Genomic DNA, 17,191 nt, shown 5'->3' with positions numbered 1-17,191 from the left:
ATTAACACATGCGTTTTTAGGCCAGATCGATGGGTTCACAGGCCCAACTATGTGGTTTCTCAAAATACCTGCCCAAACATTTACTTTTTCTGGAAATTGAGTATGTTTTTCACGAAAACATGAGGATTTGTGTCACTCTAATACTTCACATTGGATGTTAACGTTCCCATTGAGGGAAAAGTACTTTCGCCACTAAAATAAATTGTTTTTGTGTACCTAATATTTTAATTGGATATCTTAATTGGAAATCTTCGGTCGCGGTTATCATCTGAAATTTGGTGCACATTTTTTAATTTGTATGGTTGAAATTTGTTTTCAGCCAACATTCGGTGTCGTATCCCTTAACTGATTCCACAGATAGACGCAACTTATACTGAAAAAGAAGTATTGCTTACCACCATTTCTAGAATAATGTAAATTTTTTTGTCATCACTAATTGTTGGTCGACCAGATCGTTTGGCAATCTTGAATAGTACCTGCTTCTTCAAACTTTCGAAGATGCTTCCTCAAATAAGACCTCGATATAGGATGATTGGGGTACTTTTCATTAAAAAGACGTTCTGCTTCATGAAAATAATTAACCTAAGTTAAGTAAAAGCACTAAAGAATTGAAAAACGTCAACTTAATTGTTAAATAACCCGTTGTTCAAAATCAACTAAAACTCAAACCAAATTTGGTATGATTGTATAGGAATCTTCAATACCTTTCAAACGAGATATCACTTGCCATACAGTCTCATTTAAAATTATCTGTTATCTATTATATTAAGTCATCTAATTATCTATTATGACTAGTTGAGAAGCCTAAGTCTGTTTATTTACTCACTCCAAATTGCACTATTATAAGTATAACCATTCAAAAGATACAAGGAGGGAAGTGAACTTTTAGCTAGCACTATATATTAACTTTGAATGAAAAGACGTAGAATTATTTAAACCCAATAAACCAACATCAAAACAACCGTCTTGAATAAATAACTGAAAACAGTAGTTGTTAGTGTTTTATTTATAGAACAATCTTATATCAAATGTTAGCAGAATCAACCATTTACATAGATAAGTGAAATGCTGAAATTTGCTTCCAAACTCGGAAAATAGGAGGAAAGCGCGCATGTTTTCGGGCTCTTCCCGCCGATATATAACTTTAAAAATTAGCAGTTTGCAGACAGTCGCTTTTCACTGTTCGTTGTGCTTTAAATCATCACGCGGATGGCGAATAGGGTGACTCTTGTTTAAAAATAAATAAATAGTTAGAATAGGTGTCTCGGTTGAAATATGGCATCTGTGAAAAATGAAATTATTAACGATTCGGAACCTACGAACGAGACACATATCAACAAGTTTTATTTTTACGAGGTAAGTTTTCTGTTTTCTGTAAGTTTTAAGTTTATGCCAATTGTGGTATTACAAATATTTGATATTTGTGTTGGACCAGTATAGTGATAATAATGTTAGAAATTTACTATTTAAAAGTAATAATGGAAGAAAAATTAACATTAAAAATGTATGGGTTTGTGATAAATTGTTTTATAATTATTTATTGTCAGTTAGGAAATTAGGGAAACATGTATTATAGGTTATTTTTTAAAATAATAAGGTGCTAATTATAAAAAAGTATAAAAATATATTAGAAGGCAATCTAAATGATAAATTGTATAACTTCAACTTTTTCTAATATAGTTCGATTGAATTTTTTTTTCACCCCCATTTTGCTCTGGACTATATGGAACTGTATATTGTACTCTTAATCCCTTATTTCTAATTTTTCAATTTTATTTACAAATTTTGTTTCTACCGGTGACATATATTGTTGAAACTCTTTAAGGACTTCACTTTATTTTTCAATAATGGTCAACAAAAATGACAAAATATTTCTTCTGAAAAACCAATAGCTTTTCCACCCAGAGAAAAGTTTTCAGAATTATTTTTATAAAATCCTTTTTTGTAAGTTTTAAAAAAGTAATTGATGAAGTTTCCTCTTTTAATGAACTTTCAAAAATTGATATTAATTTTATAAAAAATATTGGTGGTACTCATGAGGAGCAAATGTATGATGAAGAATATTGATTCAATTAATATTATGCAATGGAATGCCCACTCTGCGGTTTCCAATAAACTTGGTTTAGTTAAAGCTTTAAAAGATAACAAAATTGATATAGCCCTAATTAGCGAGTTCTGGTTAAACCCAAACAAAAATTATTATTTTACCGGTTATTTAATTATCAGCAAAGATAGAGCCGATGTTACAACTGATGTTGCAATATTAATAGAAAATAATTTAAGTTTTAATTTAATCACTGTAAACAATATTTCAGACGATTAACAAGCTTATGCGGTTGTAGTTAATAACATATCTTACATAGTACTCCAGTCGTCAGGGACGAAAATAACACTGAATCTCTAAGAATCATACGAACAAGCTAAATTTTCTTAAGAATGTAAATTTTGGGTAATCAAAAAAGCAAGAAAGTTTAATACTTTTACACCCCAGTTTCTTCCTAAAACGCCCCTCGTAGGGGTAGAGGGGGGTTACGGAAAAAATCTGTAGGTTATAGAAAAAAATATTTCAAATAAAAAATGTAGCTAGTAAATGTAAATGTAAATGTAGAGATAATTTTGAACAAAAATGTTTATAAGCACTTATTGTGTAGAATAAACCGTTCTCTTGGAAACAACGTTTGAAGCGACCGGTGATTTTGAATGTCACTTAAGCTCACAAAATCAATTTTAAATAAAATTTATATCAAATCGACGGTAATTTAATATTGTTCTGAAGCTATTTTCTTGTGGCATTTTCAAGTAATTACTATTTAAATGGGAATAAGCCACAATTAAAGGTTAAAGTACGTTAATTGACGTTTCAATTTCCACTTCGGAAATCGTTCTCAAAATACAAATTTGTATTAGAACTTGTAAAATGGAGGGATCCAATGATAGAACTAACCAAATTCCTCACTCAGATATGAAAAAATGCATCAATGGGTACACAAAAAACTTATGGTTACGAAGATGGCAACTCTTACCAAATAATAAATTGCGGCAAGCAAACCCAGATCTATCAGCGAAAATAACAATTTTAGTAAAGCAAAGGGACCAGGTTGTACTACATCGTATCTGAATAGGACATACCAGACTGACGCACGAACACCTACTAAGGAAGGAACCTCCTAGAATATGCTACGCCTGTGAGACCAATATAACTGTAGGCCACATTGTTATAGACTATAGATAATATCAAATGGAAAGACAAGCTACTGGACTACCAAGTCATATAAAGTGCAGTTTAGACAGTGCGGATTGTGACAAAATCATTAGGTTTTTAAGGAAAACGAAATTGTATAATCAAATATAAGTGATACTTCAAGAAAAATTCTAAATTATAATTAACTTTGTAAAAACTTTATAGTTTATATTTTATATTAATCATTATAATATTTTATAGTATATATATTACCACCTAATAACCTTGATGCGGGTTATTCCCAATAAAAAAAACATGTTATAACAGATTAAATTTTTTAAAACATATTCGGAAAACTGGGTGGGTAGCTGACACATAAACCTGTTTAGTGATTTATGAAGCTTTTATCCGATCGGTATGTTTTTTACACTGCACAATACAACGCACAATACACTGAATTGTGGTCAATGAAATGCAATTTCCCATAACAAATAAAGTAACGTATATTTGCACAACGCCGGGCCAAAAACTTAGTTGGAGACCATTCATTCATAAAATAAAAACATGTTATAAAAGATTAAATTTTTCAAAACTTATGCGGAAAACTTGGTAGGGAGCTAACACATAAATTTTTTATTGTTCGGCCAGTAATTACATTTTAAAACGGTTAAAAGTGATACAAAACACTACTTTAAACTATGTTTGGGTTTACTCCCTGTAAACCTTTGCCTGTGGAAGCTTTAGAACATCCCTTAGCTCTCCGAAGACAATTTTTATCTGAAAAGTTTATTCTGTAATCTTATATAAAAGATATGTAAGTAATAACATTTTTGTATTAAACTGCTTCGATTTAACAATAAAATATTGGTCTAAAAAATCCTTCTTCACGTTATGTATAGCTTTTCGTGATACTTGTAATATTAGCAACGTTATTAAAAAATTACTTGAATCGGATTTCCTTCACTTAGTAAAAGTACCCCAACACATGAATATTTTCAGCAGAAACTATAGTAGTTATCATAAATGTATGTCAATATGCTGAAAATCAGGATCTAAAACAAAATAAACATATTATCCGACTCATTATCCGTTCTAAATAAAAAGTTTCTCTAGGCAAGTAGACGTAAATTCTATTAACGTTAATCCCTATATTAAATATTTAATTTCTAATTTAAGAACTAGGCAGTTTAACAAAGTGTTTACGTGGATAAAAGCTCATATTTGTCTGGAACATAATGAAAAAGTAGAGTGGTATTAAACTTCGAGAATGCATAATCATAAGTAAAGCCAAGCTACATGATAACTGGAAACTTTAATGGAATAAATTCTGTCTAAATCGTATGACAATGTGCATCCGAAAATCTCGACGGATTATTGGCATAAAAATTTAAATTTTTTGAAGATAGGATATTGTTATATGTCGAAAAAAATTCGGTCACGCCTGTTATCCCGCACATTTCTATATAATCAATTTAGTTCAGTCAGATTTGTGCGAAAATTACTATACAATACAAGTGACTTAGATCACACTTTTTTTGCATGTGATAAGTGATAAAAAATATATTGAATAGTCAGCTTTTGCAAGAAACCGTGTAGCCCATTTGATCTAATGCATTTTCTAGCTCTGAACAAACCGTCAATTTTAGGATTCTTCTAGATTTTGTTAGGTCTTGTAAATTGCAACTTGTTGCTTTTGTTTTTTCCTTAGGTAATAATACTCCTTATCCCGTGGTTTACTTAGTCTGTGGGTAGTCATGCTGAGCGACCCCTGGGTATGAATCATTGTTTCTCTTTCCTGTCTCTATTAATTATGTCTTCTTCTTTTTCTTTTTACGGTGGCTATACGTTCCGGATGTTGACGATCAGCATAGCTATCCTAACTTTACTTGCAGCTATTCATAACAGTTCGGTTGTAGACGTATTAAATCATTTCCTTAGATTTTAAAGCCAAGATATTCTTTTTCTCGCTGGTTCTCTCTTTCCGAATACCTTTCCCTGAAGAATGAGTTGCAATAAGTCATATCTGTGTTTATTTCTCATAAAATGGTCAAGATATTCTAATTTGCGCTCTTTGATTGTGTTAGTGATCTAGCATTCCTTGTCCATTCTCCGTAGGACATCAATATTAGTCACACATTCCTCCTATGAAATTCGTAAGATGCGCTGGTAACACCACATCTCGAAAGACTCGAGCTTTCCTAAAAAAGCTTCAGAAAGCATCTATGTCTCTACTTCTAAAAAGAGACTTCATCTTTACGAACGCTGATCTTACTTCCCCTATGCGTTGTTTAATTTCAGTAGGGTGGTTCCATTGACTGTTTATGTTAGTACTAAGGTATGTGTAGCTGTTAACCCTGTCAATTGGCTGTTGGTTTTTCAAAAGATGTGTATTTAATATTTCACGCTTACTACCATGTACTTTGATTTGTTATTGAGATCCAGCCCATATTAGACTTATATCTGATATGCGCGACATTATTGCTTTTAGTCGATAAAACAAAAATATATACATCACAGTTCATATCCCTGTACCTCTGGATAAGCACTTGTATAGCGAATAAAGCTGCTCGGGTGCCTAAGGTGTCGCGGAATCCAAATGTTGTCCAAAACACTTGTTCTTCACATTTTTTATATATTCTGTTATGTATCACTTTTAGAAACGTTTTAAGTAAGTGGCTCATTAGGCTAATTATTTTATAGTCTTCGCATGTTTTTGCATTTAGTTTTTTTTTGGTATAGTTACGAAGGTCGACTTTAACCAGCTTTGGGGAATATTTTCAGTTATATATATATTATATTTTGTTAAATATTGTTGTTATCCGTTTTATTCCTTGTTCGTCCATAAGTTTCAGGAATTTTGTATAAAATTTGCCAGGCCCTATAGCTTTACCAACTTTAATTTTTCTAATAGCTGCCGTGACTTCTTCAATATTTATCGGGGGTCCTGTTTGGCATTCTAAGTCTTCAATGAGAATCTGCCTTTTATCTGCAAATGTTACTTCCACATATTTCTTCCAAGTTTCTAGTCTCTCTTCCACACTTAGTAGTGGATTACCTTGGTTTTTTTGACAAACATCCAACTCTTCTAGGCTTGTATAAACCTGAAGCTTCTTTAAGCATATTGAATGAATCGTGTTTCTATTGTAATAGCTGTATTTCCACACATTGTTATCTCAGATGTATGGCTTTAGGCATTCTGACTGCTTTTTTGATATCTTTGACTAATCTTTTGTTTAATGTCTTATTGTTATCCACCATTTTTTCTTAATTTTTGGTGGTTTGAGGGTTTTTTCTTGTATGTCTTGTGAAACTCTATTTAATTTTTTAAGCTCCTGGTCTATTAAATCAGTTTGAATAACGGTATTTAAATTGCTACGAATATACTGTTTTACACTCTGTTCTGTACGATGGTCTTTGAGTAGTCTAATATCGTATTTTGGGTTGACACTATGTCGAATCTTCTTCAGCCTAAGCCTCATTTTGCAAATCAGTGAGTTATGGTCTGACTTGATATCGGCCCCTGGGTCTTGACTGATTTAATGCTATTAAGGAATCTTTTATTAATCATAATATAATAAATTAATTATTTAAGTCTTGGAAATATCTTACCTTCATTAATAAATAATTATTATCGGGAACTTCTAGTCAAAATTCATTTACTTCCTCTCTGGAGAAGGTTTTTTCCTTATTAGCTTTATTTCCCTAGTTTTATTTTTTTAAACAAGCAATTAGTTTTGGGTATTTAATATTCATATTTTCTTTTATTTCAAGCATAGTACGTAGCATCCAATATTTGGACCACAATGTAGACGCTTTTAATTTTATTTAATTTAATTTTGAAAAATACCCCAAAATAACACTTTCTGAGTAAGCACGAATATGTTTTTCTTCGGCCTATTGCTTAAAATTTAAATACTGTTTTTCGTACTTTTCTTTGGATTTTTTGGGTAATAAAGATTGTACTGTTACATTAACTTGTTCCAAGATATCTGGTGGTGCATTATTAATATCTTCAAATTCGCTTGAATCACTCATTTTTAAATATTATTTTATATTCTGTAGTTATATATTAAGTGTACATACTTTGAAACTACTAATCTGTTAATCGACCACATCATGGTATAAAATTTAAAATCATAAATTCGAAAACCTTATTGTACCATTTTTTTATAATTAGATTAATAACTGATTATTATATATTACTTTAAGATTAATTATAAAAACCTTTTGCAATTACCGCAGCTACGCCAATACCCGTACCCAAAAATCTTCTTTTTGCACCTCTGCGAAACGAATGAGAGGTGCCGATATAGTCTTTTATGAGAAGGTAACGGTATTTTAGAATTTTGTTTCTCTATAGACCTAATTCTTCCTATATCTGTCAGCTTTTTTATACTTTAAAAGACGTACCGAAACATGCAAGTTACTTGATGGCTGCTTTATTAGAAATTTGAGAGTAATCGTCATTTTTTTGGGAACAAAGAACATTAAGACCCCTTTATTATAGCGCTAGGAAGAGGGTAATAAAATTTGTTGTTAAACTTCTCCCATATAGCTTTACTTTAAAGAGAACCTTTCCCTCAATATGGTACAATTATTTGCCTTTTTGCTTCCCTTTTTAAAAAACACCGTTATGTTTATGAGTTTACGCCGAAAATGAAAATGAGTTGATTTTTGTTAAAAGGGAGTTCTTTAACTGGGGATGATTCTATTCTAGGGGATAGGGTGTCCAATTTGAGAAAGACTGGAGACTTTCCATTGGGTAGTCTAAGAGATAAGTGGACTTTTTGGTTGCGTTGTCTAAGAGTTTGGACGTATTTATTTCTCTGGAAATTTAGTTATAAGTGTATATATACACTTCTATTGTATCTCAAGTAGTTTGATCTAACACCCGAGTAGATTAAATATACATTATAAATTAATTTCAGTGTTTGATACTAAAGTTGAGTACAGTTTAAATTCAGTTCGATTTAAGAGAAACTATTATCTATAGTTACTGTAAGTAGTCTTACTATTAATATTAGCTCCAATTATCTCCAAAGTAGAGTAATCTACGGGCTATCTTCGACAATATTTTCTTGATCGGTGGTTAAAGCTAACTACCGATATAAGCAATTCCTCTAGGGAACGCCGATTTCATCAATTGCAAATATTTATTATTTAAATAAAAGCTGTGAGAGTAGCTTCTTGTAAACCAAGTGCGGTTTGGTCCTTATTTAAGTTATGGTAAAACCGATTTTTAAAATCTTGTCTCTGTACTTCTGCACCTTTATTGTAAATTAATTTAGTATTATATTGTGCTTGCTATAAATTATTCCTTTTAAAGCTATCTCGAGATAAGTCTAAAACATTAAGGAGAGATATTTATATTATCAACTCTTTTGGAATTTTTTTAAAACATCAAGTTCTTTATAATGTTATGTTTTATTTATTCTGCATGTGTCTATGTCTGTTATTCGCTCCGTGCGTAAACATGGTAAAGGTACCTTGAAACGATGCCAGCGTGCGTAGCGGCGAAATATGACAAAATTGGACCTCTCTTTTTACGCATAAATTTTATTAAAAATGGGTGCAAATACATGTTGCGTATTTAATTGTGCTGATAATAGCAAAACTAATGAGTGTAGTTTTTACAGGTTACCAAATATTACATCTAAATTAGAGAAAAGAAAAAGATGGATTCGTACTATTAATATGAAAAAGTAAAGATCACATAATCTTATTTTTTTGCAATTGAAATAGGAAAAATTTAAAATAATTTACCTTAAATGATATTTCATAAGGCTTCAAGCTAACTGCAGCCTGCCTGATGACTTTAGCTTTTATATCATAAGTTTTATTATTATTGTTTTTAATTACATGCTCTTCCACATGAAAAACTTGATTTGCCAGTACTAGATTTTTCCCTTTCTTTGCCGTTTGGGGTTGAAAAGATAAATTATGATGAATTTTTAGAAACCCAGTTTTTAATAATACAATTATTTTATACATAAACTGAAAAAAAATAATTAAAAAGGTAATTATTAATAATTGTCAATTTCGCCTGTATTTAACAATGTCAAACATATGTCATATGTTTAACCTCAAAATTGGTAGGTCCAAAACTGTCAGGTGAAGGCGGTAGGTGTCGCGTCAGTCACGCACGGAGCGAATATTGAATGATTTCGCATTTTTTTACTGTTACGGGAGATTTATTTGTATTTATTGTCTTTTCAATTCACCCGTCTACTGAATTTTGTTTACCTACTGAATTTTATTTATCTACTCCTAATAAGTTTCCTGATAACAGAGTATCTCTGAATATTTGCTAATAAAAATATTTAACTCTCACGATATCTTCGACCAGGAGAAAGATTAGGCTTGATGGTTCAGCCATCATCATCTACATCACATATAAGTACAGTGTACAGATTCTAAATATGCCGGTGGGAAATGGCTTCTATGCGTTGTATTATAGTTGGTGTATGAGAGAAAAAGTTTTCGAAATAATGAAATAACAAATTTTATATTATTATTTGTTATTTCATTATTTTGAAAACTTTCTCTCATACATCGACTATAATACAGCGCATAGAAGCCATCTCCCACCGGCACATTTAGAATCTGTGCACTGTAGGTAATTAGATGGACGAATTCTACCGAACATATTACTTATTATTTGTTTATATAGTGTGTTGACCACACTTATTTAATAATTAACTGTTAATATCTTTTCTTGTATTTACTCTCAGAACCTAATTATCTCTCCTTATCTCTTTTCGTTTCTAAGGTTTCTTAATTTTCCCGTTGTAACCCCAAAAAGTTAAGTAGGCCCTTTTCCTTATCGTCACTTATTTTTGGTAATTTAACCTATCTCTCTTGTCATCTTTTTCTCTGCTTTTTCTAGTCTATCTTATCTTGTCTTATCTTTATTATTTCTTCTGTTGGATCCATTCCTGGTTTCAAAAGCTAGTTTCGAACCTCCGACTCGCTTTCCACCAACCATCTAGTTGCTGTTCGCAGTGTCTCCATTAATGACCTTTCTAGCACCATGAAAAAAGGTTTCCGAGGTTACATTATACATCTATAAATTAAAGTCAAATTAATAATGTAAAAATTGTTAAATAAATTTACTGTTTATTACCATTTTGCAAAATACAGGGTGTTCTATAAATAAACGCTAAAATGTATAGATACAGCTTGTCAAATTTAAGGTGATACTTGACAAATTTGTCCACTTGCGTAGAAAATTAAGTGAGAACGCATTCGGAGGAAAAGAGATACATAATGCGCTCGGTCTCTTCGCCTCGTTGGTACACTCCATACTACAAGTTTACAGAGAGTGACCTTATTTATTAATGAAACTTCTATGATATGTCTATATTGTATGTTATTTTAACGTTTCAATTTTTCCTTCGGAAATTTTTCTCAAAATACAAAATATTTTGTTTTTGTTACTTGGCAAAAAAAATTTTCTAATAAATATATTTTATTTGACTCATTAATATTGACCATTCAGTCATGTTGAAGCGGCAGTTTTTTCGAACAGTTTTATAAATGTCTCGTTCTGTAATTTTATAAACGGAATATTGGCAGAGATGAAAGCTTTACATTTGCGTTACAGTAAACTGTATAAGAATAAAAGAACAGTAGTTCTAAATTTTAGTAAGTCATAAATATTTTAATCTGTTTATTTCTTTACAATAGAATAATACCAGCCCCGTTGGGATGGCTGTCAACATCCGGTATTTAGGTACTAAACTGTATAACTTTATTAACTTTCCCGAATATTTTATTTTTGTAAAGAGATTTTGTAGAAATATATCGTAAATAAAAATATATAAAATATATAAAATAAAATTATTAGAAGAATTTTTTTACCAAGTAACAAAAACAAAATTTGTTTAATTTATTGGTATTTCGTATTTTGAGTTAACGATTTCCAAAGTGGAACTCGAAACTTCAAAATAAACTTATTTTAAATTAAAATTGTGGCTATAAAAATAGTAAATTACAATATTATCCCATAAGAAAATAGATTAAGAATAATTTTTATTTTAAATAAAAACACACACACACACACACACACACACACACACACACACACACACACACACACACACACACACACACACAAGCGTACAACCCAGCTCCTACAGAGATATGTGTGTTAACCATTCCTTCATTTCGTCTTTTCTACACCCCTTAGTGGGACATTTTTGCACTTGGACATTGTGGTATGATGCATTGTCTATAACCAATACACTACGGGCTGGTATATTAGGAATAAGTTTTTCATGAATCCATTTTTTATAATTATTATAGATCATTTCGCTATGATAATCTCCAGACTTCGTACCAGATTTAAATGTCAAACATGCGTTTTTTATGAACGTGAACAATAATCAGCCTTTGCCCTTTGGACACTGGCTTGTGCAAACCTTCGGTGGTATTGTCTCCCCAGTAGCTGTCATGGATATGAGAGGAATGAATATAAGTTTCATCCATGTAAATTATGGGCCGATTTTTTTTCCTATATTGTTTAATATTTCTAAGAAACTTCCTTCGGAGCACTTGTATATCGGGTTTTCCATTAGGATTTTCCTGTTATTCTTCGCTTTCTTCCATCGAAATCCCATATCTCTCATCACTTTTCTCAAAGTTTCATGTGACCCTGTATAAATATTGTGTTCATTATTTTTTTTGTTATATGTCGCAATGTAGGAACTCGTTTTTACGTGACATAATAATTTATTATTATACGCCGAAGTAAACCTTTCTCAAAATCGCCCAAGTTGGATTTTGGGGCAGATCTCATTCTTTTGTTAGGCGTCGAAAATCATGTAGAAGCACCTTCTTCTGTATTTTTTATTTCACGAGAGATCCGTTTTATAGTGGCTATACTTATTCCCGTTGCTAAGGAAACACGCTCTCGAACTTTTTTAAAATCTTTAACATGCGGATTTTGCATCGCTTCTCTCTGCATAAAAATTATTACGTTTGCTATTATCTCCCTCGTTTGTCCAGACAAGACTTATCCTTGAAAATCCATGTTTACAATTTAAAATACTTAACAATAATTATTTAAAAAGTCAAATCTATTGTAAGACGATATTTCTTTAACACACAGTAACTTTAAACATAAGAAAAATAAAAAAAAACTTTGTCGCAGACTATACAAGTACCTTGCACTTCGAAGGGCCAAGAAATAATAAGGACGAATTGTGTTATGGTCGAATGCGCATCGTGGGTGGAGCCTAATTTCAAATCGGCCAAGTATCACGTTAAATTTGACAAGCAATACTTACGTAATTGAATATAGTATAGGACGTCAATAATGTATTTCATCGATGACATACCATGACGTCCCTAGGAAGTAAAAGTACGACTAGCTCCCTACAATGATGCCAGGAAATGTATACTTTGGATAAAAGTAGCGGAAAAAATATTTTACAGGTTACATCCAATTTTAAAATTTTAATTCTGAACGATTTTTGGATAGAAAACTGAACGCAAGAAAAAACTATATTTTAATCAAAATCATTGTGGTTTGGTTCCAAAAATAAAAAAAATTCAGTGCGAAACACGCCACTAGAAAAAATTTTCAAACCCATATAGAGGACTACTGCTACGAGTTTTGGCAATATATATTTTAGAAATTGATCTTTCAACTATTTATTTTAAAATTTAATACTAACAGGTTTAATGAATATAATTTTCAAATGTACATATACAGTTTAAAAAATATCATTTTGGATTTAAATATATAAAAATTTAAAAATATTTAGTTCAAATTTATGTAAGTTTCGTTCTATCTAATTCATTAACAGCTTTCAATTTAAACATTTTAATTTAATTATACTTATAAACCAATTAGGCTGATTGGTGGACAGTATATATCATTACCAACATCATGTTGAATCCGATCGGATTATGGTAAATACCAGATATGAGAAGGTACATTTGTCAGTTCGATAAAGTAGAATATACCTCTGTAAATTATTTAGTATGTTATGATTTGCTATATTGTTTGGTATTGGTGGCGTTATTTGTTCTCAGTTTTGTCTTTTATTAAATCGGCATTTCATTTTCTATTTTTGACGAAGCGACTTTTTAAGTCCTACTCGTATTTTTTAGACTTCCTGATTATTTAGCCTACACATTTTAATATTTTTGAATTTATATTCCATGCTGTGCCAGCAGAAACACCTTATTATATCGATTTTCTATTGGAGTCATCTCTTTTCTTTCAATTATTAAATTTTTATCCTGATATGATATCATGGATATGTTTTAAATTAAAAGGATACATTTTTATATCGAAAGTTAATAGTACATATTTTTGTAACTTCAACTATAAAATATTTATGTAACACCTAAATATACAGTGTATCGAGTATACAACAAAAAGTCCGTTATTTCTTAACATTTATTTTATTATTTCTTTTGCAATATAAACCTGAAAATTACTCAATACTTAACGCGGTTTTAAGCAGAAGCTTTAAATTGTTTTAGCCTCCATAAACGGCGGCATATACCTAATTATAGCTCGTGGTATTATTATAATGTAAATAGCATAAAAAAATTTTTAAGTGGTATTTTATTTTATGGAAGTTATTTGTAAAAGTTTTCGTTACAAAAATACATATTCCTACCGGCAAATTTAAAGGAAAGGTGTTCAATTTTATAAAATACTAATAGGAAATTATTTTGTTGGATAGATTGGATAGGTCTGTCCTGTTGGACTGTCGATTGACAGTCATGATATAAAAATTATATCTATTCTATATTTGAATCAAACTGCCAAGGTGGGAGTTGACAACGGGAATATCTGAGATTGACAGTCATAATATAAAAATTATATCTATTCTATATTTGAATCAAACTGCCAAGGTAAGAGATGACAACGGGAATATCTGAGATATCAAGAAGAGTCCGCTAGGTTTGCATGCTGTACCCGCTATTGTCTACATTGAAGCGGTATTTAAAGAAGCGCACAATATCGGGTTATTGTGCAATATCTACCAAAAGAGAAATTTTGAATGCCTTATATTTTGCAGACGATATAGTAATTATGACGGATAACAACAATAATTTACAATAAGTATTGCAACACCTTAACGTATGCTGTCATGAATACGAGTTAAAGATGAATTTGAAGAAAACGAAATGCATGATAATGACTAAATCAGCAGATACAAAAGCGCAATTGATTATTGAAGATACTGTAATTCAGATCATGCTTACCTACAAATAATTGAGAGCGATGATAACATTAAATGTATACCAAACCAATGAAATCAAGACACGTGCATTGAAATAATAATAATAATATCGTATGTCTTTTTTTGCCGGGGAGATCCTTTCGGATTGTTCCGGCGCCAATTGCATCTTTAAACCTGTTTCAAGTAGCTAGTGTAGATGCACACTAGCCCAGGGAAACCGACGGCTTTACGTGCCCTTCGAAGCACGGTGAACGGCTCGTATCATTTTTAGAAATGAAAATGTCGTTGTTGGTGCCGAGATTCGAACTCGTGCGCTCTGACTTTACAAAGCCAGTATCTTGCATTAAAAGAGCATTTGTGTCATTCATTTAACTTAAAAAAGATTCTACAGTGTGTCAATTTTAAAACTTACAATGTGCTATATATCACGAACAAAAGCTGATATAGAAAAATGCTTGAAACAGTTTGTAGGATAGTAAGGGGGAACTAAAATGACATGAAAGAAAACTCACCCCCATCAAAACACCCACCCACCACAACCAAAAAAGTTTAAATTGCGAACCCCTACTTTTGATGCATCATTGAAAAGACTATAAAAATTGAAAAATTTAATGAGTTTTTTATTTTAATTTATATTTAAATGGGAATAAGCCACAATTAAAGGTTAAAATATGTTTATTGACGTTTCAATTTCCACTTCGGAAAAATTTTTCCGAAGGAAACACACACACACACACACACACACACACACACACACACACACACACACACACACACACACACACACACACATCTCCTACTTCTATTAGTTTGTAGTGTTAATTGAAAATCGTAGTTCGGAATTACCAACACACAAATAGTTTTAAAAACAAGTTGGAACTAAATGAAAATTAGTATTCAAAAAGTATACTAGAGGGGCAAATGAGAATTGAACTTAATTAAATGAAAATTTAAATCGAAGAATGATGATTAAACAGAATATTTATTTGATAGAAAAGTTGAGCGCCGTAGAAGAAAACTGGCACTTTTTAAATCCTGTTTTAATTTTTTTTTCACTCTTACGGTAAACGCCGTTCTAATTACAATAATATCGGTCGGTGTATTATGAGGAATTTTAAAGATAGGAATATTAAATATATCATAATTAAATATGTAACGGGTGAAATAGAATCGGACAAAAGCTTAGAAACGTACGTCGTCGTTGTTTAACGTAAGTTAAACAACGATCACGGCATTAAAATATCATTAACACAAGGTGCTAGTGCCTTAATTAAGTTATAATTAAAAATTATTAATTTAAGTTTTACGTCTTAGAAAATAGTTATGGCTGGGCAGACCTTACACGCGCACTCTATAGTCGCTTAAAATATTATTCGTTCAGAAAGGAAATTTCATTCGTTTTGTACCAAAGTCAGATAATGCCTTAAATGTACCCGTAACAAGAGACATCAAATAACTTTAACCATTATTCTATATGAAATTGTAACGACAATGGATGGAAAGTGCAAAGCGGAGAACTATTCAGAGGACCAATTTTCCAGAAGATTCATAAACGGATATTAATAACGTCCAATGTTTTGTTCAAAGCTGTGTGTCACAAAAGAAAATTGGTCACTCTTTGTTATTTTATTATTTAATAAAAAGTAAAATGCTTAGAACTGTTTTTGATGAGACGAAATTTTTGTAAAATATGTTTTTGTAGGTAAAAATTTATATTGAAAATAAGTATTTACTATACAGGCCTAGATTTGCATTCTTATAAAACAAAGTTTAATTTGTTTTTTAGTTTTTAAACTGTGTTTATATTTTTTCAGTGTTCAGTGCAGCATGTCTGTCTGAGGTTCACGTCTCTCTATAGGTTCGTTCAGCTAAACTGCAAAAAATATATAAAAACTAATGACTGATTCGGATTCATTATTAAAAGTTATTTGCATTCGAAAAAAAATGTAGTTAAAATTGGTCATGGATTAAACCTTTCTCCTTTTGGATGGTTACTCACTTGGTACACTTGAACACTAATTCGAAGGGATTCTTTCTCTTGAGTCTTCTAGCCAGATCCGTATTGGTAGGGAGCTGGAAGGCTCAACATTGACATATTCAAGAAGTCGTTGTCCGATTGTTCAATGGTGTTTATATATATATATATATATATATATATATATATATATATATATATATATATATATATATATATATATATATATATATTTATATAAGGTTCTTGAACTCCTAAGTGGAGCATAGAGCTTCAGTGAAAACGCGCCATAGGATTCTATTTTGCGATAAGTCCTTCACCTCATTCCAAGACTTTCCTTGGCCTCTTATCTCGTCCATGATAGATCTTCTCCAAGTTTGTATTGGGCGACCTCTTTTTCTTTTCCCTTGAAGATTCCACTCTAGGGCAGTCTTTGCGATACTGGAACTATTTTTTCGGAGTGTGTGACCGATCCAACCCCACTTTCTGGACTTAATTTCATTTTGTACCCTCTTTTGTTCGGTCAGGTATAGCAGATCTTCGTTTCTGATGGTGTTAGACCAGAATATACGAACAATTCTTCGTAGACATTTGTTAACAAAGACCTGCAGTTTGTCTGTGAGGGTGTTTGTCACTTTCCAGGTTTCACGTCCGTAGAGTAGAACAGACATGACATTTGATCGGAATATTCGAATCTTTGTCCTTGTAGTATACTCGCCAGATCTACAAACAGGGTTGAGCGTGCTGAAAGCTTGTTGGGCTTTTCGTATCCTCATACGAATATCGTCTTCTGTACCTCCGTTTTCTGTTATGACACTTCCAAGATACGTA

At 31.4% G+C, this 17,191-nt stretch overlaps 1 protein-coding gene across 1 annotated transcript in view; it reads left to right on the top strand.

The window, feature by feature from the left end:
* The first annotated feature begins 1,180 nt into the window (after positions 1-1,180).
* LOC140437533 (cardioacceleratory peptide receptor-like) overlaps positions 1,181-17,191 on the top strand; it is a 178,363-nt gene continuing 162,352 nt past the window's right edge. Inside the window, exon 1 of the mRNA XM_072527113.1 lies at positions 1,181-1,356. Coding sequence (XP_072383214.1) covers positions 1,276-1,356 — 81 coding nt within the window. The 5' untranslated portion in view covers positions 1,181-1,275. The remainder of the gene's footprint in view (positions 1,357-17,191) is intronic.

This window comes from Diabrotica undecimpunctata, chromosome 3 (assembly GCF_040954645.1).
Source record: "Diabrotica undecimpunctata isolate CICGRU chromosome 3, icDiaUnde3, whole genome shotgun sequence".
NCBI lineage: Eukaryota > Metazoa > Arthropoda > Insecta > Coleoptera > Chrysomelidae > Diabrotica > Diabrotica undecimpunctata.
The sequence above is the reverse complement of the archived record's forward strand: the minus strand, read 5'-3'. Positions and strand labels throughout refer to the sequence as shown.